The sequence below is a fragment of the Dermacentor variabilis genome, chromosome 4 (genome assembly GCF_050947875.1).
Source record: "Dermacentor variabilis isolate Ectoservices chromosome 4, ASM5094787v1, whole genome shotgun sequence".
Taxonomy (NCBI): domain Eukaryota; kingdom Metazoa; phylum Arthropoda; class Arachnida; order Ixodida; family Ixodidae; genus Dermacentor; species Dermacentor variabilis.
Window position 1 is genome coordinate 20,083,044 of NC_134571.1, and position 27,952 is coordinate 20,110,995.

The 27,952-nt window shown below is 46.1% G+C and overlaps 1 protein-coding gene across 1 annotated transcript in view; it reads left to right on the forward strand.

Annotated features, from left to right (window-relative positions):
- LOC142578757 (glutamine synthetase, mitochondrial-like) overlaps positions 1 to 25,050 on the forward strand; it is a 31,899-nt gene extending 6,849 nt beyond the window's left edge. The window contains exons 3-6 of the mRNA XM_075688305.1: positions 1,933 to 2,082; positions 20,088 to 20,215; positions 21,058 to 21,260; positions 22,799 to 25,050. Of these exons, the coding sequence (XP_075544420.1) occupies positions 1,933 to 2,082; positions 20,088 to 20,215; positions 21,058 to 21,260; positions 22,799 to 23,084 (767 nt within the window). The 3' untranslated portion in view covers positions 23,085 to 25,050. The remainder of the gene's footprint in view (positions 1 to 1,932; positions 2,083 to 20,087; positions 20,216 to 21,057; positions 21,261 to 22,798) is intronic.
- The last annotated feature ends 2,902 nt before the right edge of the window (positions 25,051 to 27,952 follow it).

Here is a 27,952-nt window from a genome sequence, read left to right on the forward strand (position 1 = left end):
CACTTTTCTCTTGAGGGATAATGGCCACCTGCTGTTCATGATGTGAGAATGCCTGCCAAACGCACCCCAGCCCATTCTTATTAATCTGATTATTTCAGTCCCATGACCCGGATCCGCGGTCACTACCTGTCCTAAGTAGATGTATTCCCTCATCACTTCCAGTGCCTCGATACCTATCGTAAACTGCTGTTCTCTTCTGAGACTGTTAAACATTACTTTAGTTTCCTGCAGATTAATTTTTAGACCTACCCTGCTGCTTTGCCTCTCCAGGTCGGTGAGCATGCGTTGCAGCTGGTCCACTGAGTTGCTAAGCAAGGCAATATCATCAGCGAATCGCAAGTTACTAAGGTATTCTCCATTAACTCTTATCCCCAATTCTTCCAAATCCAGGTCTCCGAATACCTGCTGTAAACATGCTGTGAATAGCATTGGTGAGATCGTATCTCCCTGCCTGACGCCTTTCTTTATTGGGATTTTGTCGCCTTCTTTCTGGAGGACTACGGTGGCTGTGAAGCCGCTATAGGTATCTTTCATTGTTTTTACATACGGCTCTTCTACACCCTGATTCCGTAATGCCTCCATGACTGCTGAGGTTTCGACTGAATCAAACGCTTTCTCGTAATCTATGAGAGCTATATATAAGGGTTGGTTATATTCCGCGCATTTCTCTATCACCTGATTGATAGTGTGACTATGGTCTATTGTTGAGTAGCCTTTACGGAATCCTGCCTGGTCCTTTGGTTGACAGAAGTCTAAGGTGTTGCTGATTCTATTTGCGATTACCTTAGTAAATACCTTGTAGGCAACAGAGAGTAGGCTGATCGGTCTATAATTTTTCAAGTCTTTGGAGTCCCCTTTCTTATGGATCAGGATTACGTTAGCGTTTTTCCGAGATTATGGTACGCTCGAGGTCATGAGGCATTCCGTATACAGGGTGGCCAGTTTCTCTAGAACAATATGCATGCCATCCTTCAACAAATCTGCTGTTACCTGATCCTCCCCAGCTGCCTCCCCCCTTCGCCTAGCTCCCAAGGCTTTCTTTACTTATTTTGGCGTTACTTTTGGGATTTCAAATTTCTCTAAACTATTCTCTCTTCTATTATAGTCGTGGGTGCCACTGGTACTGTATAAATCTCTATAGAACTCCTCAGCCACTTGAACTACCTCATTCATATTAGTAATGATATTGCCGGTTTTGTCTCTTAACGCATACATCTGATTCTTGCCTATTCCTAGTTTCTTCTTCACTGCTTTTAAGCTTCCTCCGTTCCTGAGAGCATGTTCAAGTCTATGCATATTATACTTCCATTTGTCAGCTGTCTTACGCTTGTTGATTAACGTGGAAAATTCTGCCAGTTATCTTCTTGCTGTAGGGTTAGAGGCTTTCATACATTGGCGTTTCTTCATCAGATCTTTCGTCTCCTGCGATAGCTTACTGGTATCCTGTCTATAATATAATGTAAATACAGTTCAAGATATACTGTATACTGTTAAAGACTGACAAGCTTCTCTTATTCCACTTTATTTCACCGTTTTTCCTGTCATAACCTTTCAGCGTTACAGAGTGCAGGATGAGCACGTTATCTACATAACACATACCTACACAGTTATAGTGTGAAACATCTGCAGTGAAAGATCACAGTGACAAAATAACATGACGAATAACATGACAATGCATGAATAATACATAACATGAATAGCATGACAAAATAAAACACGATAGTACAGGTGTAACGCAACAAGACGTTCTAAGTACAGCTAGGCAAAAAAAGTGAAATGCACTTACACACAAAGTCGTCTTTTAAAGTCACTCAGGTGGAATGAGAGCAGTTATACTATGTTTTAAATGACATTGATCAGTAACAGATACAATATTATGTGAAAGCATGTTTTCTTATATAGTGACTGAGAAAAAGGTTCCTGTTGTTTCAGAGACGAACACACGCCATTCTTGCAAGAAGACGATGGAAGCTGCGAAAGATGAAGAGCCGTGGTTCGGCATCGAGCAGGAGTACGTGATTCTGGAAGAAAATGGAGTACCGATCGGCTGGCCCAAACAGAGCCACTCTTTGAAATGCTGCCGTGAGTCACTGTCGTTCTTTTTTTAAGTGACGCTTTCTTTGCCTTATTTCCAGACTTTCACCTTTCATCGGTGCTCGCCACCAAAAAGTCCGCTGTTAAGCGAGAGCAGGAGTGCATCCTTGACATTGCCAAATTCCGCCATATTATCAAATTCACCATCTTTTCAGTTCTGATTGGCTCGCATGGCAGCTACCCCTTATATATTCTTTATAGAAAGTCTATAAAGAGTTTATAGACATTTGTCTTTGAAGTATATAGACTGTCTATATACTTATGGCCTTACACTTTTTATAGACTAGTCTATAAAGAGTCTGAGTCTATAGACTGTCTATAGATTAAGGAAAATTCACGTTTGTAGACAATGTCTGCGGAATGTCTATAGACAAATGTGTATAGGCTTATACAGTTCTACTTTTGTAGACTGAACTATATGGAATGTCGATAGACTATTCCTATAGACCAGTCTATAGACAGTCTATGGAGTTATGGCCTTGCACTTTTTGTAGACTAGTCTATAATATCTCTGAGTCTATATACACTCCATAGACTGCGTGTAGAGTAATGAAAATTCACATTTGTAGACAAATGTCTGCAGAATGTCTATAGACAAAAGTGTATAGGGATATACCGTTCTATTTTTGTAGACTGAAGTCTATAGGATGTCTATAGATAGTCCATAGACATTTGCTTATAGAAATTTTATAGTCTTCAGTCTACAAAAGCAGAGCATATAAGTTCTACTTTTGTAGACTGAAGTCTCTAACATGTCTATAAACAAATGTGTGTAAACTATCTATAGACATTTGTCTGTAGATATTCCATAAACTTCAGTCTATAAAGGATAGAGCTGTATACAGTTCTACTTTAGTAGACGGAAATCTATTAAATGTCTACAAGCAAATGTCTGTAGACTATCCATATACATTCGTCTATAGAAATTCCATAGACTTCAGTCTACAAAAATAGAACTATATTGAGTTCTACTTTTGTAGGCTGAAGCCTATAAAATGTCTATAAGCAAATATCTATTACTACTTACACACATTTGTCTACAGACAAAAGTGTGTAGGGATATACCGTTCTATTTTTGTAGACTGAAGTCTATAGGATGTCTATGGATAGTCCACAGACATTTGCTTATAGAAATTTTATAGACTTCAGTCTACAAAAGCAGAGCATATGAGTTCTACTTTTGTAGGCTGAAGTCTCTAACATGTCTATAAAGAAATGTGTGTAGACTATCTATAGACATTTGTCTATAGATATTCCATAAACTTCAGTCTATAAAGGATAGAGCTGTATACAGTTCTACTTTAGTAGACGGAAATCTATTAAATGTCTATAAGCAAATATCTATATACTACTTACACACATTTGTCTATAGACATTCTATAGACTTCAGTCTACAAAAATAGAACTGTATAATTCGATACACTTTCCTCTATAGACATACTGCAGACATTTGTCTACAAACGTGAATTTTCATTAATCTATAGACAGTGTATAAAGTGTCTATAGACTCAAACACTTATAGACTAGTCTACAAAAGTTTAAGGCCATAAGTCCGTAGATTGTCTATAAACAATTCCTGTCTATAGCTAATATATAGACTTTAGTTTTACACTATTAGTCGACTATTGTCGGTACAGGATGTCCCAGCTAAAATAAATTTAGTGAAGCTGTTCAACGAAGAATAATGTGAAAAAAAAAACAGAGCAGTAAGATCCGAATGTAAGACCTACGGTGTTCAGCCGTCAGAGATCTGACCTGTAGGTCTTTTTTAATAAAATATCTTGCACCGTATTTTTTATCTTTTATTTTAATTGACCAGCTTGGCTAAAATAGCCGCGATCGACACCCTATATACTAGCTATATAAACCACATTTTGCCAACTATCTTTCGATAATATAAAAACACTCGCTGCTTGGATTGTTAATAAGCAGTCTATTGGAAATGTCAATAAAAATTTATTGCATCCAGCATGCACATGCGACCATACCTGGGGAACTGTACATAGAAAATCATGCATGCGGACGGAAGCAGTCGAAAAATCTCAAATGCATGTAGCCGTGAATCGTTATGAAAGACTGCTTGAGCATTTGTGCACATGCACAATTCAGAAATATCAAAGTTGCAAGCAATGCCTCCGCTTGAATCAAATCTGCTAGCTATCTGCTATCTACAGCTTAGTTTAAATTTTTGTTTAATATGGTAGAAAAAAAATTTTAATGTATTAATGCATGTGCACCTTTCTTCTCATCTGCGCTTATTCATTAACATTAGTTGATTAATAATGCTCCTGAACCATCTTTACTCTCATATGTTGCATAAACAGAAAGAATTGAAGTGCTGAATCATGCAGTGCAAAAAAGGAAAACAAGTACACCGATATCGAATTAACACTTTTATTGCAAGTTATATTAATTTTCTTAAAATGCATGCCTTACGCTATGATCGAAAAAGACTACGTATATACTTACAGACTACTTCCCCTTGGTAAGCAGGTATCCAGGCCAGCCTTGACCTCCCTGTCATATGTTCTGTTTTTTGCAAGTATATGATGCAAATAAGTAGATGCGACAATGTGAGACGAAAATAACAATTCTGTATTATTTTTATGTTCAAATATATGTACTCAAACTACTTAAGTCAATACTCAATGCGGTTTAACTATGACTGATGGCTGCTTGTGAATACAGATCAGCACCATTATGCAATGTTTCATTTTATGGCATGATGAACAATTAGAGCCAAACAATGAAATCTTCCTTATCTCAGTAAGGAAGCCTTCATTGTGGTGCATGAGGCCATTTTATGTCACTCTGAAAGCTTCCTTACTGAGGGCCCGGGCCCTCAGTGAAGGCTTCCTTGGTGCTTTCTCAGCTTAAGGTAGCTGCGAAGCTACCTTGGCGCGTCCTTGCGTCGCTCCTGACCCTGAACGAGCGCTTCACCTCACAGCTTAGCCACGTGACGTTTGCTTGAGCTCGCGCTCTCTCGCCCGCCTGCGGAGAAGCGCGAGCACGATACGTCTTGCCAGGAATGTTCGTTTCAGTCGCACGTTCGGCATGAATGGCGTTCCTAGGCGTTGCTAGGCGCTTCACCATGCCGGCGTGCAGCGTTGCTGGAGTGCATCAAGTTTTGCGCTTTTTTACAGCGAAGCTGTATACCTCAACCGTCCAAGGAAATTTTCGTGTCGTTGTAAGCAAAAAAAAAAAAAAAAAACTCCCCATTCGTGGGCCGATCCCGGAGATAATGCAATGCCGGGCCGACTTGCGGCGGAGGTGAAGCAGGCGTTAAGCACTCCCCATACGTGTGCCGATCCTAAAGATAGGGCAATGCCGGGCCGACCTGTGGCGGAGGTGAAGCACGCGGTAAGCACTCCCCATACGTGCACGCCGATCCCTAAGTTAGCGCAATACCAGCGCGCCCCGCGGAGGAGGTGAAGCAGGCGTTAAGCACTCCCCATACGTAGGCCGATCCCGAAGATAGTGCCATGCCGGGCCGACCTACGGCGGAGGTGAAGCAGGCGTTAAGCTGACGCTTCTATTTAAAAATTGCGCGACGATACAACATATCTTTATTGATTAATGCTGTTCGCGTAATGATTTTAAGAGATCGTCTCGAACCCGGGCATGCGGCAACCGTTCGTTACGTGAGGACAGGAGATGGGAGCTTTTATTAAAAGCGCTCTCTGTGTCATGGCACGGCAGATATGCACCTCCTGGGAAACAATACTGGAACTATAGTTCGAATGAATGCTATCACAGTGAATTACTTAAGGTACTCTCAAACATGATAACTTTTTCTAGGGTTTCGAGGTTCAGAAATTTTAGTTGATTAAGAAATGCCATGTCAGTATGCTTTACTTTCTTTTTTCAATAAATAGGACGAATTTGTCTCAATCTTTTGTGAGGTGAAACGTTTTCAAAATACGTTTAATAGAGAGATTCTAGGGAAACCTTGTATGGCATATAACAAGGCAGCATATCTATGTTGACATTTTCAAATTCCTCTATCTTTTTGCAAGTCCTCCCTGGCTGTTTTCATTAAAAATTCCCTGGCAGTGCATGACACCCGCAGCTTAAGTGCAATAAGAAAATATTGTGGCTTAATGCTTGCCAAGTACTGCCAGTACAAAATATTTAGATAAAACTGAGGAGCCGCTTTCTGAGGAGCCGCTTGCATAATTACAAGATCAATTATTGTGACTCGTTGAAAATGCAATCTAACTAAAGTATAGCATGGCTTCAGATGTGAACCAAAAATCAGATGTGATGAATGTCATGCACCAAAGGCAACGTAAGCATATGTACAGGCAGGGCAGTGCACGAAAAAGACAAACAAAGAAACAAATCATAAATTGAGAAAGGCACTACCCTGTTTCATATATCCCTTCCATGCACGTGCATTTTGCATGCGACTATACATATTGAAATTGAAATTGCTTGGACAATGAACAAACTACCTGAAGCCAAAGCTTTTTTCGTACTGAAGAGGTTAAGGTGCGCTACAGTAACAAAAATTGTCGCACTTCACAGAATATTCGTCTCAAAACAAGTACATATATGTCTGGGAAGATTAATACATCACCTCATTGTGCACTCTATCGTAAGTTGAGACATTTACTATGTACAAGATGCATTAATTTTGTTTTGCTTTTAAAAATGATGTCTGCAGAAGCCATGAAACTAAGGAGCTTTTGCTTAACCTTATATGTTCACATCCACCAATTGATGAACAAGTGTTCTACTCAGATGCTCTCAGTTCTTTTCATTGAACGCGTCTGTACCTCCACTAGCATACTTGGTTGGCAAGTGGATTGTCACCCTAATCAAAATATCAAATACCTGCCAGAAGCTATCGTATGACTATTTCACAGAAGGAGAAACCACAATTTTATTTTTAAAATAATATTCACTACCAAGTCACTCTCCGTCTTCTAAGACGTAAGGTGTGCATCAACGGTGTACAGTTCAAGGCCTTAATTGTTCCTTGCTTTCACTTCGGGAGGCGCGAGCAGTTCTAGTGAGTTGGTTTCATGAGCATGCGCATAAACAATAATAGCTTCTTAAACATGAGACTCTCTTCCATCAATGCTTCCCCTTTGTGGAACCTAAAGGGAAGCCATGCTTCTAAAGTTAGTGTAAAAATAGACAAAAGGGAAGGCATGATAATCTGTCTGCTTCATGTCAGCATTTAAAATACAGAATGGCAGTGGTTTGTATTTGCACCCTTGCGTTCACATGCTGTTAAATGTAAGCTATTCAAGCTCTAAATGTATGTAAGCATCTAATCAAGCATGAGCTGCTTTTTATAGTGAGCACAGGCACTATGCTCAATGCAAGTATGTATCATGTCACTAAGCAAATATGCAATTTTATCGTACCACTATTTTTATCACATGAATATATCTGTTGAGAGGCAAGGCAAAAAGCAGCCACTTCTCACAAAACTAATCAGCTTTTTTTAAACACATTTCTAAGTTTTCAATAACACTTGCTCCTATATGTTTGTCTCCAGCGAGCATACTTCATTTCCACTTTCGCATCAGACACATTACATAAGTATACCATGTTAAGATGACTGCCTAGAGCACATGAGAATTTTCATCTTGGTGTGACATACTGTATTTTGAAAGTTTTGTTGAGACGAATGGTACACCCAATATACCCACATTCTAGTTTTCTCGTCGAAATTGCATGGTAATGTATTTTGATTCTTCGGCCTGCGCTCCTCTGCACTATGTGGAGTCGCGCTGGGCTCGCTCTTTTGAAATCCTTGTGTCCTTGCCGCTGCCTTCTTGCGTTATATAAAACGAGTGCCTGGAAAATATCATGTGCAAAAGTCAACATGAGGACATGGTGTAAAACAACATTGACAGTCAAGCAGTAAGGTCATGGCACTAAAAGAAAGTCTTAGCTTTTAGTCTTCCTACTGAAATGCATGCGAAACATCCAAATGACTGCAACAGTCGACTGCTAACCTAATTTCAATTTTTAGATTTAAACGAAACCGACAGTTCATCCTCGTTCAGCACCAATGTTAAAATACTCCTACTAATAAATAGGATATTGGTCTGTGTCAGATGTCATAAGTCTGTCATAAGTCTTGTTTGGGATCGCACCGCTGGTACGATCTGTTGGGAACTCGGCGCTGACGCCCGTGGTTGTACCTGGGTCGCAAGCCCCAAGGGTAGCGTTGGCCTGGCGGCCTGGGGTACAACTGGAAGCATCCGAAGGTCCCGGCAAAGCATGAGTCGACTGGTAACAACAAAACAACTTGTTTATTTTAACATCGCAAAGAGTTGGCGGTCAGGTTGACCGAAGTAGAGAGACGGGAGAGCACTTTACTCAACAGAAGAAATCGGAGCCCTCCCTTTTGGCGTCCGGGGGCAGCTGTCTTTATACTCTCGCAGTTGAGGGCAAGAAGGAACCCCTCAATAGACGAGCACGTGAACGTACAATGTCGTAGCGCTGTCGTAGCACAATGTCGTAGCACAATGTCGTAGCACACTGTCGTAGCGCTGCCGGTCGGGCACAATGACTGTAATGAGAGGGTGATCCTTTGCGGTCGCATCGCCGCAGTCGCGCCTGGAAACACCTGGCGGGGAGCGTTGCGGCGACGACGATCGGGCCAAAATGTCTGCCGCCCCGCCGCAGTCGCGCCGGCAAAACCACGTGTCGCAGGCGAAACGCAACAGACCGCCCCGCCGGGGAAAGGAGATCCCGATGGACAGGGGACTGCATCCGCTGTCCGGAGGGATATCGCTCGATGATGCTCATAACCGAAGTCGGGCGTCCCTCGACGTTTCTTGAGCGCAGCGCACAGAGAAGGCCTCGTTCTCTCGTTCAGGTTCGCACGGGACACTGCAAAGTGACTTCGGGAGAGTTCACATTTTTGTTCTCGTTCCCGGCAAGCGTTGGAACTACGCTGAAACTCAACCGCTCAGTCAGCAAGCACGGCACAACCCTCACTAAGCCCTGCCAGGCTCTTTCCCCATTTTATACCACTGCATAGTTCCTTACAGTAGTCTAGCATCACTCAGAACGCGTCCACAAATTGGAAAATTGCACTAGAAAGCATATCATCACTTTGAAACACTAAACAAAAGCAATATGTTAAAAAAAAATCCTGCCTCAGGAAGAAAAACATCAGTAACCAACAATTTTGAGGCTGATTCCTACGTTAGGGGCTTCGACTTAAGCCATCGGCGTTACCGTTGAGACTCCCCTTTTTGTAACGCACCTCAAAGGAATATTGTTGTAAAGCGAGGCTCCAGCGCAGGAGGCGGCCATTTTTGGGAGAGATGGTCTGCAGCCATTGGAGAGGGCAGTGATCCGTCTCAATGATAAACCTCGAGCCGGCTAGATAGCATGACAATTTCTGAACGGCCCACACGAGACATGCACACTCTTTCTCGGTGGCGCTATACGCCTGCTCACGACTGGTCAGCTTACGACTAGCATACAGGACGGGGTGTTCTACTTCTCCCTTTTCCCGTTGGCACAGTACAACGCCCATGCCTCGCACACTAGCATCGCACTGAACAATGAACCCTTTTGTACAGTCTGGCGATCGTAGCACAGGCTGGTTTGTTAGGGCACTCTTTAGGGCGCTAAAAGCTCTTTCCTTTGTCTCGTCCCAGACGACTGTTTGAGGCTCTGTCTTTCTTAGAGCATCCGTCAGGGGAGCCGCGATATCAGAGTACCTGGGGATGTACCTCTGATAGTAGCCGGCGACCCCTAAGAACGACCGAATATCGGTCTTTGTGCGCGGTTGCGGAAAGTCTCGCACAGCGGCCACTTTTATTTCCGAGGGGCGGCGACGACCCTGACCAATCACGTGACCGAGGTAGACAACCTCGGCCTGTGCTAACTGGCACTTAGGAGCCTTGACTGTCAAGCCCGCTTCGCGCAGGCGGGTTAGCACTGCCCGCAAGTGTGCCATATGCTCAGCCCAGGATGCGGAGAATATCGCTACGTCGTCTAGATACGGTAAAGCGAATTCTTGCTGTCCCCGCAACACTTTATCCATGAGGCTTGAAAAACAGTATGGCGCGTTCTTCAAACCAAAACTCAACACTTTAGGACGGAATGTTCCCATTGGTGAAATGAACGCCGCATACCTACTAGCCTCTTCTGTAAGTGGAACCTGCCAATAACCCCTGACAAGATCTAGGGTGGAAATAAACTGAGCGCTACTAACTTTCTCAAGGCGCTCCTCGATGTTAGGGATCGGATAAATTTGATCCTTAGTGATGGAATTAAGCCTGCGGTAGTCGACGCAAGGACGAGGTTCCTTGCCCGGTACCTCAACTAAAATCAAAGGGGAGGTATAATCACTCTCACCTGCCTCAATAACACCGAGCTGTAGCATTTTCTTTACCTCAGCCTCCATAATATCGCTCTGGCGGGGTGACACCCGATACGCCTTGGATCGTACTGGCTCTGGGGAGGTAAGTTCTATATCATGAGTAAGTACAGAAGTCCTACCAGGTCTCTCAGAGAACAGACCTTGAAACTCTTGTAATAGCTGGTGTAGTTCGGTTTTCTGCTCAGGCGACAGCGGTGCTTTACTGATAAGGTCACTAATGACTTGACCGGTGTCTTCCCTGTTCGTCACTGAGCCTAGTCCCGGAAGCTCGACCGGAAGCTCTTCAGGAACGTTTACCATCATGCACACCACTGCTTCCCTTTGTCTATAAGGTTTTAGCAGATTACAGTGGTAAACTTGCTGTGCTTTCCGCTTTCCTGGCAGACTTACCACGTAGTTAACGTCCGACAGTTTCTGAACAATTCGTGCTGGGCCCTGGCTGTCCGATCATAATAAACCTTGGCCCTCTGCTGGGCCTTTGTCATTGCTTCACCTGACAACTCCTGTGCCCTTCTTAAGCGTTCGAGGAGCTTAAGTACGTACTCCACCACGACTGGGTCGTCGCCCCTACCTTCCCACGATTCTCGAAGCATGCGAAGCGGAGATCGAAGCGAGCGACCGTACACCAGTTCAGCTGGCGAAAACCCCGTAGCCGCATGCGGCGCGGTCCTTAAAGCAAACATCACCCCAGGCAGACACAGCTCCCAGTCAGTTCGATGTTCAAAACACAACGCTCTCAACACGCGCTTCATGACGGAGTGGAGCTTCTCAACGGAATTCGACTGTGGGTGGTACACTGAGCTGTGTAACAGCTTTACCCCACACCTTTCGAGAAAAGTTGTCGTCAAAGCGCTAGTAAACACTGTGCCCTGATCTGATTGGATTTCCGCAGGGAAACCAACTCGCGCAAATATGGACAGTAGTGCATTGACTATCTCAACTGAGCTGAGTTCTTTAAGCGGCACTGCTTCAGGGAACTTTGTCGCTGGGCAGATCACAGTCAAAATGTGTCTGTACCCCGTGGCTGTTACCGGCAGAGGTCCCACTGTATCAATAACGAGCCGTCTAAAAGGCTCCGTTATGATAGGTACCCATTTCAACGGCGCCCTTGATTTGTCCCCTGGTTTGCCCACCCGCTGACAAGTGTCACATGTCCTCACGAAATGGTCTGCGTCCCGAAAACACCCTGGCCAATAGTACTCTTGCAAGAGACGGTCCTTAGTTTTCTTAACTCCTAGGTGTCCGGACCACGAACCCCCGTGTGACAAGCGCAACAGATCCTGACGACAGCATTGAGGCACGACCAGCTGATCGAACTCCACTCCTCGGCGGTCTGGATACTTCCGGTACAGGACTCCACCTCTTTCCACAAAACGCGCAGTTTTCCTGGCGATACCTTCTTTGACATTGCAGCGCACGTTTTCCAGGCTGCCATCCTTTTTTTGCTCGGCTATCAAAGCCGACCGGCTGACTTTTAGCAACCTATCAAGTCCGTCTGACGTAGGCGCGATGAGCAAATCAGTAGATAGCTCTTCTAACTTTCCCGTGTCGGGCGTTTCCTCTCCAGTATCTGGCGCCTTTAACGTTACAGACTCAAGTTTATTCAGTTCGGGCGTGCTCTGAATATCAGCTTGCTGCGCCTCTGACCCTTTTTCGTTGTTTGATAACGTCGGCCCCGCAACTACCGCCTTTGCAGCGAGCTCCCGAACCTTCGATCTGGTTAAGGCCTGAACACTAGCTTCACCAAACAAAAGCCCCTTCTCGCGCAGGAGGTGATCGGACCTGTTTGAAAATAGGTACGGGTACTGGGGTGGCAGCATAGATGACACTGCCGCCTCCGTCTCAAGCGCTCCGAAAGGTCCTTCAATAAGCACTTTTGCTACCGGCAGACACACGCTATGAGCTTCCACGGCTTGCTTGATCCATGCGCACTCGCCCGTGAACATATGGGGTTCTACGTAAGACGGGTGAACTACATCCATCGTAGCTGCGGAATCGCGAAGCACTCGGCACTCTTTCCCGTTCACGAGGAGGTCTCGCATGTAAGGCTCGAGAAGCTTCATGTTCTCGTCAGTGCTGCCTATTGAAAAAAACACAACTTTTGGTGTTGTTTCCGGACACTGCGCCGAAAAGTGACCCGGCTTCTGGCACGTATAACAAACGCGCGCTTGCCTCATCTCGAACCGCTTTCTGCGTTCGGCTTCGGCTGCCGCCGTCTCCTTAGGTTCGGTCGCACTGCTTCCACTCGCATCCGCACTACGCGTGTTCCCCTTTGCTCTCATGGGTGTGAACTTCGGCCTCTCAAACTTCGAGCCAAATTCACCCTTTTGACCGTCCTTAGCTCCGCGAGCCCGACGCGTCACAAGCTCCTCGGCTAGCTCAGCGGCTTTAGCCACCGTACAAACGTCTGGCCTATCCAAGACCCAGTATCGCACGTTCTCCGGTAACCGACTATAAAACTGTTCTAGCCCGAAACACTGCAGAACTTTATCGTGGTCACCAAACGCTTTCTCTTCTTTGAGCCACTCCTGCATGTTTGACATAAGCCTATACGCAAACTCTGTATATGACTCACTTTTGCCTTTCTCATTTTCCCGAAACTTCCGACGGAACGCCTCCGCAGACAGCCGGTACTTTTTTAGAAGACTCGATTTCACTGTGTCGAAATCCTCTGCCTCCTCTCTATCCAAGCGAGCGACTACGTCGGCCGCCTCGCCGGGTAACAAAGTGAGCAAGCGCTGTGGCCACGTTTCCCGAGAGAACCCCTGCTTCTCGCACGTTCGCTCAAAGTTAACCAGGAACAAACCAATGTCCTCTCCAAGCTTAAACGGCCGCATCAGGTCAGTCATTTTGAACAATACGCGTTCTCCTGCACCGTGTGCCTGACTTCCATTACGAGCGCGTTCCATCTCTACCTCAAGACGCTTCATTTCCAAAGCGTGTTGACGGTCACGCTCTTGTTGCTCTCGCTCTTTCTGTTCTTTACGTTCACGCTCTTCTTTTTCTTTTGCAGTCTCCCTCTCTTCAATGGTCTCAAGGCATTCCGACAGCTCGTCATCCTCAGCCTCTAACTCAAGAATAGCCTTTAGCAGTTCTGGTTTTCTGAGTTTGTCTGAGACATCCAGACCCAACTCTCTTGCAAGCTCCAACAATTTCGGTTTGCGCAACGACTTCAAATCCATGGCTGCTCTGAATGCTGCTTTCTCTACTGCTTACTATTGTCTTGCCGCAAACTAACCCGGCAGCAACGACAACCACAATTACCAGCTCTGTTTCTGACACTAACAAAAGCCTGGCAAAGCTCAGAAGAAGAAAGTCCCGCACTCACCAAACCTCGCAGCCAAGAGTCCAGCGCAGTCGTTCCGCTGCAGGCAACCAGTCATCACACAGGGCTCGTTGCACTGCTCCCGGATCGTCGATGAGCTGCTCAGCATACAGTCAACTGCATCTCTTCGCTGCTGCCCTCCGTTGTCGCGATCTCACCGCTGGCAGACAGTTGTTTGGATTCGGAGGCGATCCCACCGCTGCCACCAGATGTTTGGGATCGCACCGCTGGTACGATCTGTTGGGAACTCGGCGCTGACGCCCGTGGTTGTACCTGGGTCGCAAGCCCCAAGGGTAGCGTTGGCCTGGCGGCCTGGGGTACAACTGGAAGCATCCGAAGGTCCCGGCAAAGCATGAGTCGACTGGTAACAACAAAACAACTTGTTTATTTTAACATCGCAAAGAGTTGGCGGTCAGGTTGACCGAAGTAGAGAGACGGGAGAGCACTTTACTCAACAGAAGAAATCGGAGCCCTCCCTTTTGGCGTCCGGGGGCAGCTGTCTTTATACTCTCGCAGTTGAGGGCAAGAAGGAACCCCTCAATAGACGAGCACGTGAACGTACAATGTCGTAGCGCTGTCGTAGCACAATGTCGTAGCACAATGTCGTAGCACAATGTCGTAGCACACTGTCGTAGCGCTGCCGGTCGGGCACAATGACTGTAATGAGAGGGTGATCCTTTGCGGTCGCATCGCCGCAGTCGCGCCTGGAAACACCTGGCGGGGAGCGTTGCGGCGACGACGATCGGGCCAAAATGTCTGCCGCCCCGCCGCAGTCGCGCCGGCAAAACCACGTGTCGCAGGCGAAACGCAACAGTCTGGTGTGTCGCAAACACCACTCGTGACACATCCTAAGCACGTGCGCAGTGTGCCCCCTGCACTATCTGTGGTAGTGCCACTGCTCAAGCAGCAACTTGAGGATCATATCTGCAAACGTGATACTCAGTAGGGATGAAAATATGGTCCTCCAGTTCAATGGATATGACTGGATGTGCCTATAAGAAAGGGCAACGAGGCTTGTCATGGCAAGCTTACCCACATTTCAATACTAACAAGAAAGTTCACTGCGGCCTGCATCTAAGCTTACTATAAAAGGCATGAACTTATTTTCATTCATGAGGTGCGCAATGGAGTTCATTTTTGACAGACTCGACTATGCTGCAGTTTCAAATCTAGTATTTTACATTCTTGAAGGCATGTAAAAGTTGCAGTTAGACCGCAGTTATTAGTTTATTAGACCAACTCTTTATTTTGTGTACGACAGACGACTGGTAACACGGAAATAAAGCAACGTTTCATTTTGATACTTTATTCCTCCACTAAAAATAAAACGATAAACACCTCTTGGTCTGCTATGCAGTAGCAAGATGCACACATTATGCTTGTAAACCCCAGAGGAAGGGTAATTTAGCTGTTCATTTGACACAACTCTGAAACGCCAACTCATATTAACAAATGCACAGGCATGTCCAAAACAATAAATGTATGCAAAGCGTCCCTGCAATTGCAATTCCACACAACAGCCGCTATATTCGATACCGATGCATACCTTGCTACTTGACAATCCACCGAGTTGGTAGACATAAGCACCCTTTCAGATTCGCACCGTGCTCGAAAACCGCAACAGGAGACATAAAATCAGACATATAATTACACAATTTCAATACGTGAGCAAAAACAGTTCAGTCTTAGGGCTAAACCACATGAGAGGGGTTTTGTACGCGACTGCGACGGCTTCGAGCGACAAAACGGGCCGTCGCTTGCACGAACAGATCGCTCGGTTCTGGAAATCTAGAATTCGTCGCTCGTCGCCCGCAAGTGCTATGAGCGACTAGCCAATAGCGCGAAGCCGGAACTGGATGTACAGTACATCGCTCAAATACTACCGACTGTTGCGCAGAACGAGCAAACGATTGAATTTATATACCCGCAAGGATAACAAGCTGGCGCAGGACCTTCAGAAATATGTTATGCTACTTTTCACAATAAAATAGGTGAACTTAAGTTACTAAAGCATGCGTCACGCTAGTTTTGACGCGTATTTGCAGTCCTCATACCGGCAACACCGGGGAGACGTCGCTCAACATTGTCGCTCGTAGGGAGTACGACTTGTAGGCGACGAGCGAACGCGACAGCCATCTCCATCGCATCGCGTGTAGCCGTCGCGCGCAGGATCGCTTATATGGGGCTTATACTTTATTCAGCATAAAACATGAATTCCTCATGCATCATGCATGAGGAACTGACCTCTTGCATCATGCAGCTGAATGCCCGCGGCAAAGTTTCTAACTAGCACTGGCGCTGCACGTAACTTCAGTGGTTGCAGATTACCCATGGGCGAGACACCGTCAAGCGCGCGGCTTGCCTATAACGAAAGCATGCCGCCAGCAAAATGGCGCCTTCTGTGATGTGACTCCTTATTTCGACAGCGTTCCGTACACAGTAGACTGCCAAACTGAATAAATTCAAACACACAAAACACACGCTAAGCGCGCGGCTCATTTATAACGAAAGCATGCCGCCACCAAAATGACGCCTTTTTTAATGTAACTCGTTATTTCAACAGCGTTCCGTATACAGTAGACTGCCAAACTGAATACAGTAAAACACACAAAACACACGCTAAGCGCGCTCCGCATAGGCTCGGAATCATGGGCTGGTGAACAAACCATCTTAAGCGTCCTCTCGCCTCACGTCTTACTACACATACCATGGTTCTGGCAGAGTTTGCGATTTTCAAAGCTCTTACGGATAGTGGCAAGTGATAAAATCACACGCAGTTATCGCGACGACTGACTTTTTCGATTGACATCGAGAGAGATAGCGCGCTTGCCTAGTCCGTTGTCAATCGCGTCGGCTAAGCGCCGCGACGACTTCCTGGCGATAGCATGTCATATACGCAGAATGCGCACCTAAGTTAGAATTCACTTACCGTGGAGGATTTGTTGCTATATCCAAAGAATGACGAACGACTGTCGTGTTTTCGCGGCGACGCGAGATGGCTGGCACACAAGCTCCCTTGGATGGCCCTCGCTGCTCGCTGGACGGACCACCTTTTTCCCGTGCTGTGCTGTTCCGCAATGTTGAGCGCGCGCTCGGTGGAGCAACTTCGAGTGAAAAAGTTGAGCGCTCGCTCCGCGTTCCTTTGAACTGTGACTGCCCGTTCTCTTAGAAGCAAAGCGGTGTGTTCTTTGCTCAGCGTGTGTGAGTGATACATCTTCATGTTCGGGGCCAGCCTCTTCCAGTTGAAGCAGAAGCTTACGCTACGTTTTGTTCTCTATTGCCGCACGAGTAGAACGGGCATTCTGCTCTCTCTCAGAAGGGCGGACTGAAAAGCAAATTTCACTCTCTCCTTGGTGACGGAGTGAACGATACATTTCACTTTACTCGACATTTTGCAAGAGTAAAACAACGCTTTGAAGAGTAAATCGGTGGCTTCACTCCTGCGATACCTTCTGTAGTTATTAGAGTGTACAGCATACACGGATTGGGCAAGGATTAGCGACTTTTGTCTATAGTCAATCTATAGACGCATGTAAACCTGAAGCAATAAGACTTTTATACTATGGGCTGTTTTCTAGTTGATCTCGCGCCTTACCATATAATCGGTGTACGGGAAACAGACAAATAAACAAACATTGGTACCTTAGTTTTGCAAGAGCTGCCAGCAAGTGGAGGCCAGCCCGAGCGCCGCTTATCGAATGTGTCATGCCTGTCATGCCTGTCAAAGCGCTAGGAATGATTGCGACGAGGACGTAGTTTAACCCTTGCTAATACTTTGTTTACCGGAGTCGCTTTAGCTATGCTGCTCACCATCTGTCCCACCTCGCCCCAAATCTGCGGCTATATCTGTGGTTGAACAAAGGACATCAGGTTTCATTCAGTGCAATTTGGCCCGTGAGGATTAATCATGCCGGTCGCTTGTATTTTTGCTAACTGAAATTCTGTATGATTGACGTGACCGAAATTGCAGTGATACGGTGCGTTTTCAGCCTCGACATCGCGCAGCTGCTCGCGTTTCTAAGTGGATTGGTTTACAAGACCATAAGGACAGCGTATGTAGTCCGCGCTATTTGTGCGAGGGATATATTCTCAGTGGGCTTAATATCATTTTTTTTTCGCGGCGCAGGTATACAATAAGTGACAAAGGTAATTTCTCTTTCAAGAATATTGTCTTCCCATGGAAACAGAATAGCATGCTCGCCTTGTTGTGAAAAAGAAAGTAATAATAAATGAGTGTTCCTTGCATAGCACATTCGAAACGTACATAAATAAAGGCAGACAAGATGAAAGCGTTACCGAGTCATTCCTGAGCAGCAACCCTAAACTATTAATGCCTGAGTAAATAATTTAAGATTTAATCATGGCAAATACCTTCTTGTTTCTCTACATCTAAACTATTGTTTCTGAAAACAACAAGCAAGGACAAACTGAAAAAAAAAATAAGAGTAAGAATTTGGGTAACGTAACACATGCGCAGGTCACATAGAATATTTTGTTTTTGTCGATTCAGAAATTATTGTGATTTGAAGTTCCTGCTCTCTGAACGTGGGAGAGTGTTCGTAATAGTTTCCATTTATAAAGCCATTTTCTTATTAAATTTCTAGTAATAAGTTTATCAGGGTGGACGGCGCCATTAGCGTAATCTCGGTGACTATCGTGGTGGTGGTGGTGGTGGTGGTGGTGGTGGTGATGTTGAAGCAGGCGGGGTTAGCCTGGCATACATAGCCGGCAATTGTTCCGCCTGATCCTCCTTCAAGTTGAGATCAGGGATGTGTCACCAGGTGTCGATGAGCCCCGTGTCTCGCAGGAAGGCTATCAGCAGGCGTTGCGCTCTCTTCCTGAATGCCGCGGGCCCTCCGGGGAAAACAAAGCCTGGTCTGTTCCATTCAATGCTGCTGACAGATCAGTGTTTTTTCCTAGAATAATTCCTTGTTCAATGGAATATTTGGAAGCGCTTCTCCTTGCTTGCCGCAAAATCATACTAAGGAATACTGAAGCGCGGTTTATAGGGTGTGCAGTGCAATTTGGGGCCCATTAATGTTGTCTTTTACAGGTGAAAACTACAGATAGGGACTTTACTTGGAGCACTTCTAATCATCAATCAACGGGTTACTGGATGTTGGTGCTTCGCGTGACTATCGTGGCTCAGACCCGTTAGTTCTCACGAATCACTGTGCACAAATGACTTTGTGCACGCTGGTATCGTTCCCCGAATTTTCTTGTTGTTTTTTCTTCTTTTTTTTAAATGGATCAGATAAAGGACTAATGTCTATCAGGAGGATGTGAAAAAAGAAAACTTGCAGAGGCATTTAGACCGCTTACATGTGCAAATACGAAAGCATTATACAGTTTGTAGACCTCGTAACGTCACGATCGCGCTCATTTTATACACTCATGACGTGGCGCCACCTCCTCTCCATTGGTTGCGCTGCCTCGTGTCCAATGACGCCCGCACTAGGTTCCACCTCTAGTCAGCCGGATGGTTGCGGCGTGACTTGCTCAATTACACGCCCTACGCTCAGCTTTAGTCAGCCAGAACCTTAGAGCCACCGTGGCATCGGGGTAGCGCGCTCGTCTAGCCCCCCGGAGGTCCGGGTTCGATTCCCACCCAGACCGAAATTTACCAAAATACGAAGTTTCGGTGCAGAAGGAAGTGAAGAAAGAGCGCTTCAGAACACGGCATATTGCTCGTATGACACGGTCAAGAGCCAGCGGTAAAGCACTGTTTCCCTCACTCTATCGCAGGCGGTCATTGTGCCCCTTATAGAGTGAGTGAGTGAGTGAGTGACGGAGTGGGTGAGGAGAGAGTGAGAATTGAGTGATTTGATTGACATTGAAAATGTTGGCAACTAATGCGTCGTGGGCTTTGCAAACTATAAATTGTTCAGTGATCAACTGACGATAGCATGAGGTGATATGAAAACATGTTCTGGTAATTAGTTGCCAGGCTGCCTCTATTCTGTTTATATTTTTTGTGTATTCATGATAATCGAGTGTGGGGATGTGCGTTCCTGGGAGTAATCTGTTTAAGGCCAGTCCTAGCTGCTCGTGGATAGGCAGTTAGGTGCAGAGACGCTGCAAGCATATTAGGCATGTTAAAACATATTTGAGGGCTGAAGTAAGTGTGCCACCAATTGTCATACTGTCCTCTATACACTCGCACTCACACTGCATTCTATTTAGGTATTTCACTGCCCGGGTTGCGAGAGCGCAATGTCATGGTTTCTTATTCACGTTAGGCTTTACCACAATTGAATAAAACGCGCACATTCTGTCAACATTCTTTAAAACGCGTTTTCCCTGTAGAAAGCTACTTCTACGCCGTGGGTTCGGAAAACACCGCCGGCCGCCAAGTCGCCGACGCACACGTCAAAGCGTGTTCTTACGCCGGCGTCAAGCTTTATGGCTCCAACGTTGAAGCCGTCATGTCACAGGTATGTGGCTTCATAATGCACCCATTATCCGTGTTTCGACAAGGCTGTAGCCGTGTATGGCTCTACTCACAATTCTAGATGTGTAAATATTCAATGTCGTCCGTTCACTACACGCATAGCACCTACTGTGCGCTGGCAGCTTCTATAAATACGGCCGCCGGTAAGTGGGGTCCAGAATCAGGTGTCTGCTGGCGCAACTCTAGGTGCCGCTGCTAGTCAGCGAATACAGTTACCGAGACGACAGGCGACTGCGTAGTCTCGTTTGATGCGTTCTCTGCTGGTCAGCAGCGCACGACCAAAACAAGTGGATGCCGCTCAGAATGCTTCACAGCTCCGAGAAACTTCTGTCACCGCATATATTCCGCCAAAAATGAAGTCCGTAACCTTGTCGTGACGTGAAATGTGAGTCGCATCACAAATGTCATGAGCAGAGGAACGCTATCTATCGCAGTTTTAACAATGCAACGTAACATTGCCGGATTGAATGAAGAACAACAGAAGGTGACAGGACAAGAGAGAAGGATGGAACGCAGCAAACGTGTTCCGTCTTTCCTGTCTTGTCGTCCACATTGTTCGTCATGTCATTCCCAAACCTACTAGCCCGATTTCGAGCTCTCGTGCCTTCTGTTAGGCAGGTTGTAGCTTGAATACTGTCGCCATAGTTATAAACGTGTTTTAAAGAAAACAAGCGAGATGCTATCACAATTATCCGGTTTGTTTTGTTGTCGGACACATAATTTTAGCGGGAATTAGTATCTGAACTTTCCTAATGTTCACTTAATTGTCATTTTCCAATTAATAATAGCTAATTTGGCGGTCGTCCTATGATCTTGCTTCCTCAGTGGGAGTACCAGATCGGGCCCTTGCCTGGAGTCGAGACTGGCGACCACCTTTGGATATCCCGCTACATCCTACAGCGAGTGGCTGAGGATTTCGGCGTCGTGGTCAGCTTCGAGCCACGGCCCTTCAAGAGCCTCACGATGCCTGGTAGCGCGGGTCACATGAACTTCAGCACGAAGTCGTCACGAAGCGAAGGAGGCCTCGAGTAAGCCATCTACGTAAGGCGTTCGAATGAATCTAGGTTCTGCAGGCTGTGCACAGAACGAGAACTAATTGAACAGTGGAATAAGTGCTGAGCTCCGCAAAATTTTGACGGCTTCACTTGGGTCGCAGTTCCAATATAAGGGACGTTTGTTCATTGATGGATGCGGATTCATCGCCAAACTTGACCCGTTATTACATGAACATGGAATTATAGCATAGCGGGAAATATACAGACAAAACGACAACATAAATATAGTCTAGCGGATTGACCAGCCGGATAATCTCCAATGGAGGATCGACAGCCTCGTGGAAGTTTGCCAGTAGTATTGCGGTTTCGAATTTCTTGAAGTCACACTTGAAAATGTCAGCAAACGCCAGACCTTTACATTCACTTTCCGCTTTATTGCGGAAGGTCATGCTTCTGGGAAAGAGTGCTGAAAGGCAAGCTAAAAACGAAGGTTAGGGTCGATTAATAAACTGTACTTCAGGAATACCAAAAACGTCAGTTTTACTGCCGGCGTTGTCTTGATAAGGAAGCAAAGATGAGAGAGAAACACAAGAACGGGAAGATCTCGCATTGGCCTCCTGTGATGTCGTTAGGAATACAATGCATTCTAAGGGGCCTAGAGAGCCAGCTGATCTGCGGATTTTTTTTATATTAGTACTTCTTCGTTCCTGGTTCAATTAATTCCAAGAAAGGATTATGCTTGGTTAAGTTAGGTTAGGTTTGGCTTGCACCTTTTCGATATTTGTTGCTATTCGATCACTTGATTTTGTATACTATGCTCGCATACGTTCTATATTCATTGTAGCTACCTGACAAATACCTCACGCAAACAAAATTTTTACAATCAAAGGACCTCTAGCCTACATAGGCAAATTAGCGAATTGAACCGCTCTTGTACGACAGAAAGCGAAAGAAGTTACTGAAAATAAATAGCCAACTTTTCTAGAAATATACGACAGGGTTATTATGCGTGAAGGAATTCCTGTCGCTTCAATCTTTCTTCTATAATATTAGTTACAAATCAGTTATGGGGAAATATTTATGAAACATTTATGGCAGGAAAAATTATCATCGCCCTCGACAGTAGCCGCCCCTCCCTTATCCTCCCCCCGAAGATACTAAACATTCCACTTACCTCCAAACTTGCCGAAGAACGCCTGTAGCTTCGCGACACTGTCAGCTGAATGACAGTTCTTCGCTTCATTACAATTCGCTTGCGCTTGGCACTTCGTTGCCACAGGTCGAATGCCTTTTAGCATGTTTGTTTAGAATATTTTTTCAATATTTCAAATTAACCGCCTTATTGCTGTTACATAATATTCGAATGCAGCAGTAATGCCTTATGCTATGGAATACCCTATGATCATTCATTTTATCACTCTGTTACTTGATTAATGCATTGATGTATTAACTAGTTCATTGAATAATTTCTTAATTTAGTGATTCGTGTGAGAAGGAGAGAGAGAATAAAGGTAGAAGAGAGCCAGAACTGTTCGATCATAACGTGCCTACACCTTTTTTCTTTTTTGCAGCTGGATAAACAAGGCTATTGCCAAGCTAGAACTGAAACACGAGCTCCACCTAAAAGCCTACGACCCCAGGAAGAACGCGAACGAAGAACGACTGAGGGGCAATCTGCTGGCGACGCCCTCTCGCGAGTTTTCTGCGGCCGTCTCCGCCAAGACAGTGTGCGTTCGCGTGCCGCGGCTTACAAAAATTGCTGGGCGAGGATTTTTCGAAGACCGTAGGCCGGGCGCCAACATGGAGCCTTACCGGGCCATGCAACGACTCGTAGAAACCCTCTGTTTGGCCGAATAACACCGTGTCTACATCCTTTAGCGAATATCACTAGGGATGACTATTCGTCTGTTAGGACCGCTGGGCTAAAATTTTACAATCTGCTTTTCATATCGGAGGTGGCTCACGCGTAGGGTTACTGATACACAATGCTGTGTGGATCAGACAGGCGTTTGTCGGCCCGGGAGGCACGTTCGTCTTGCGATCAATTGTGTTCATGTCAGCGTGATTGAATTCATCATACGTTGATAGTAATGTTTGGAACATTATACCCGTGCCAGATGTGTCTGTTGTTCAAAATCGCGTTTCTCCTCTCACCTATGTGGACTTGTACAGTTTCAACTAGTGACGTCTAAACATAAGGATGGATTTCGTACCAAAATTGTGGCGATGGCAAAAGACCAGGGAGAAAAAAACCAGCATGGACCGGTGCGCACTGTCAACTTTCTTAAAAAGCGGAATTTGCATTGCCACTTTCTCATCTGTTCCCTAGTCCATTCTCTAGCCTACGGATAACTTAAAGTGACACTACGCTACTCGGAGCTCAAATTTGTTTTGCCGCGAACGAAAACGTGCCGCCACGAGATGTCGGGGTTCATGAACTGACGACAGTTTATTCTCGGGTTTTGAGCCAGGTGGAATCACTGCGCTACGCAGGAAATTCGTAACAAGCCCTGTTGAGATGTGGTGATGGAGGTGTATACCTTTCACTTTCCCCGTTACATGATCATGAAATATGCCCGCTTTCCTTGGCTGTTGGTCCCAGATGTACAGAAAGAAGTGCGGACAAATAAGCGATGTAGTATTCAGATGAATAAATGAATTATACGCATCGTTTATCCAGTGAAAAGCAGACCTTTGATATTGCGCCAGGAAATTGATGCACGAACTTGCAGGATAAAAATGTCAAAATTTCTACTTCGTCTACCCCTCTTGGGTTAAACGGTATCTCTGTCCCTTCCTTGCGCTCTCTTTATTTTGTGCAATTCAATTAAGTCAGGTGTGTTTTACTAAGGCATAGAGACGTTGATGATGGTTTTTGATACCCCTTCGATGCTGCGCAAGTTTCAGCCTGAAACTGTTTATTTTGACCAGAATGCCTTAACCTGCAAGCGCTCTTTAAGAAACAAAGGGTGTCATAAAGCTGCAAGTGCGACTCCATTAGCAGATTAACTGCATGTCACATATGAGACGCTTTGTTTAGAGTTCGCGTGCTCATGTTGGTGTACTCTACCGGAGGGAGTACTCGCACAAGAGTATGTGAACTCTGCTCTGTGGAGAGGTTGTAAATGCAGTAGCGTTAATTTTGCTCTATATTGCTGCTTGTTAAGGCAATTGTCGTTGTGCTGATCTTACTTTATTACAGCTGGTTGAGGCAGTTTCGCCAGTGCTTGTAAAAGGGAATAGTAAATGAATAGTAGTTTCAGCAATTGCAAGTGCAAGGTTTTCCAATTTGAAAGGATTGTATTTATGCCTACGTACGTAGCAGAAGTCATCCTGTTATCCCTAGTGCATTGTACGCAACGTCAAAAGCCTGCTCGGTGTCTCTGCTACGTAAGAATTTCCCATATATGAGAATGCCATGCGCCCGCCCTTGCCCTCGCCCGCCTTCTTTCAGGCTTTCGATATATTGCCACCTGAAGTAGTGGGGACCGTGCAAAAGAAGAGACAGGAATGCCATGAAGAAATAACTGCGCGTGCTACCCCCGCCCGCTCGATAGCCTGGTCCCGTCGCCGTTGTTTTTCAGAAGTCAGCTGGTGCCCATTAAACGTCGCCAGTCCTTTTTGGAGACACGTGACAAACTGGTGGATGTGCTGGGTATTTTTCAATCATGCCGCAGACGCCTACTGGAAGCGGAACCACCAACCCAATGCCAATAGAGGCTCCCGTCCATCTGCAGGATCAGGAGGCTGCCTTCAGAAGACAACGCAGCTATTCCAACCACCTCAACTGTTATGGATAGCGCGATGACGACCCGGTACACACTTCAGAATCCATGGGTTTCAAAGTCGTTCTATGGCGACGTGTTCGAAGACGTCGAAAATTGGATGGCCGACTTTGAGCGCGTGGCCGAGTTCAACGAATGGGACGACGCCACTAAACTTAGAAACGTCTATTTTTGCCTGGAGGACGGCGCGTGTACGTGGTTCCGAAACTGTAAGGAGCAACTGGCGTCGTGGTGTGAGCTCCGCCGTCAGGTGCTACACGCCTAGGCCAGCGCTGATCGCCGCGAACGGGGAGCGATCCAGGCACGCGTCCAGCTTCCCAACGAAAGTGTCACCACGTTCGTTGAAGACATGACGCGTCTCTTCCGGTGAGCAGACCTGGAATGACCGCAGACAAGAAGTTGCGTCACCTGATGCGAGGTGTCAAGGAGCAGCTCTTCGCTGGTCTTGTGCGGGGCCCTCCGAAGACTGTCGCCGAATTTTTATCTGAGGTTGCAAGTATGGGGAAGATGCTTCAGCAGTGGTCGAACTTCTACGAGCGGCAAGTGAAAGCGGCTTCTCATTCCGATATTTTCACGGCCACCGGAGGCAACGACGACAACCTCCGAGAACTCATTCGCACCGTTGTATGTGAAGAAATGCAGGTTTACGGCGCAACTCTACGTTAGAAAACTGGACCCAACCAGATCGACGACAAAAGCGATTACACAAATGGGACCAGGAAATGAAATTTCGTATGCCTCACAAGCTCAAAAGAAGCCACACGAGCATGGTGGACCGGGTTCACCTTGGTGTCGCATTCACCAACCGTTATAGACATATGATAAATGCCAGTGATACTAGCCCAAACTGTGAATGCTGTGAGGTGCCAGAAACACTTGAACATATATTTTGTGTGTGTCCCGCCTACGCGCAAGAACGACAGCAATTTGTCTCTTCCATTGCAAAGATCCATGAGAGACCGCTATCGGACGAGTTTCTTTTAGGTCCTTGACCTAATGCAAACAGCGCAGCCCTGGTAACAAGAGCTGCTATAGCTTTCCTCCAAGCCACTGGGCTGGACGCACGGATTTAGAGAGGCCACAACTCTGTGAATTTGTATATACGCATCTCTTCCTTATGCCATCATCATTCATCAGCCCTTTCCCTCCCCTTCCCTCTTCCCCAGTGTAGAGTAGCAGGCCAGAGCAAGTTATAGCTCAGGCCGACCTCTCTGCCTTTCTGTAAATAAATTTCTCTCTCTCTCTCTCTCTTACGGCGCGTCACAAGCTACGGTGAGCTCCACTGCCAATGTGGTAAAAGATGAAGTACACCAAGCACTCCGGTCCAGCTTTCCTCTTGCTAACACCGCGCCCGCACCGACTGAACACCTGCGTGCGACCTACGCAGAAGCCCTGAGACTTCCTGCTTCGTCACCCCCGCTGTTTGTTCACGCCGCTCATCCGGTTGCAGTTTCACCAGCCCAACCGGTACACTACGTCGCAGAATTACGCACGCTACCAGAGTTTCCCCCTGCCACTCCTCATGTAGTTCTTCAGCCGGAGCAGCCAGCGCATTACGCCGACGATCGACGCATGTCCCCTCGGAAGTCGGAAGTTTGGCGCACAAAGGACCGCCGTCCTCTGTGCTTCCACTGCGGTGAAGCAGATCATTTGTACCGCCAGTGCCCATACCGACGTCTCTGGTTGCGGGGCTTTCCCGTCTACTCGCCGCCACCAAGACCTCGCGAACGACCACAGGATATTGAAGATTATCTGGCTCAACAGCACACGCCACCGCCTACCGGGTGATAGTCACGCTCGCAGCCGTCACGGCGACTTTCACCACCACGCCAGCAACATTCGAGCGAAAGATCGCCAAGTTCCCGCCGGGAAAACTAACTGCAGCGACCTTTGGGGGCGAGGTCGCAGGGAATGGACGCGCTGAAGACCTCCGATCGACGCGAACAAGGACGGGCGTCGATTCGACGGCAACTGCAGCTGAACCGAACGACAGGCTTTCGCTCGACATACCAGTGGTGATCGATGGTTACGGGGTTAGCGCTTTAGTAGATACCGGTGCGGACTTCCGGCCTGGCCCCGGTGCGGTGCGCTCTCGGGGCCAGGCTATCTGCCATTTCCATCATAAATAATCCCTTATGTCCAGGTGCACGGACAAGTGTTATTAATTTTAATTAGACACACAAGAGAATGGAATGTATGCAAGATGTGAGATTCGCTACTGGGGGTGAGTGATAAACATAAGGATAACAAATCTTTTATAATGAGTTATGATGAAAGCCATGAGCTTAGTTTTCTCAGGGATAATATTACTGCCAGGATTCAGCCAAAAATACTGGAATGAAATCAAGAATTCTAAGGGAGAAAACCCATCAAGAGCGAGGAGAAAATGCGAATACCCGACCTTGCGTCGCATTTTGATGCATCTGTAGCCATTTTAACATCTATCTCTAGGCTCGTTATATTATCCTGTAACAAGCCATTTAAAATGCTGTAGAAAATATAATTACCACTACGTGTATAAATATAGTCGAAAATTACGCCTAGCTATCCTCGTGTACCATTAATAATTGGTACTCACTGATGTGTACATTCAAAGGTTCAACCAGATTCTGTTCGAAGTCCACCTGTGGTGTATGAAACGTTGGCCAATGAACTCCAAAAAATAACGCCAGCTGGGATATAAATATGGTTTCTAACCTTCTGATTGGTGTTTTTTACATCTTTACGTATGTCTGAGCTGGTAGCAAACGAAATTTGCACAAGAGAGATAGTAACCGTACTTTTTGGTGCAGCGCGTTGTTAGCAACACATTTTGGCAACTACCGCAGAGCCGAAGAGACTCGTGTTCCAGTAAGGCCAGAGGCCGAAATTTATAACCTGCTGCGCCAAAATACAACACGCGTCTAGATTCCAAAGTAGGGCGCATATACAGCTTGCAAA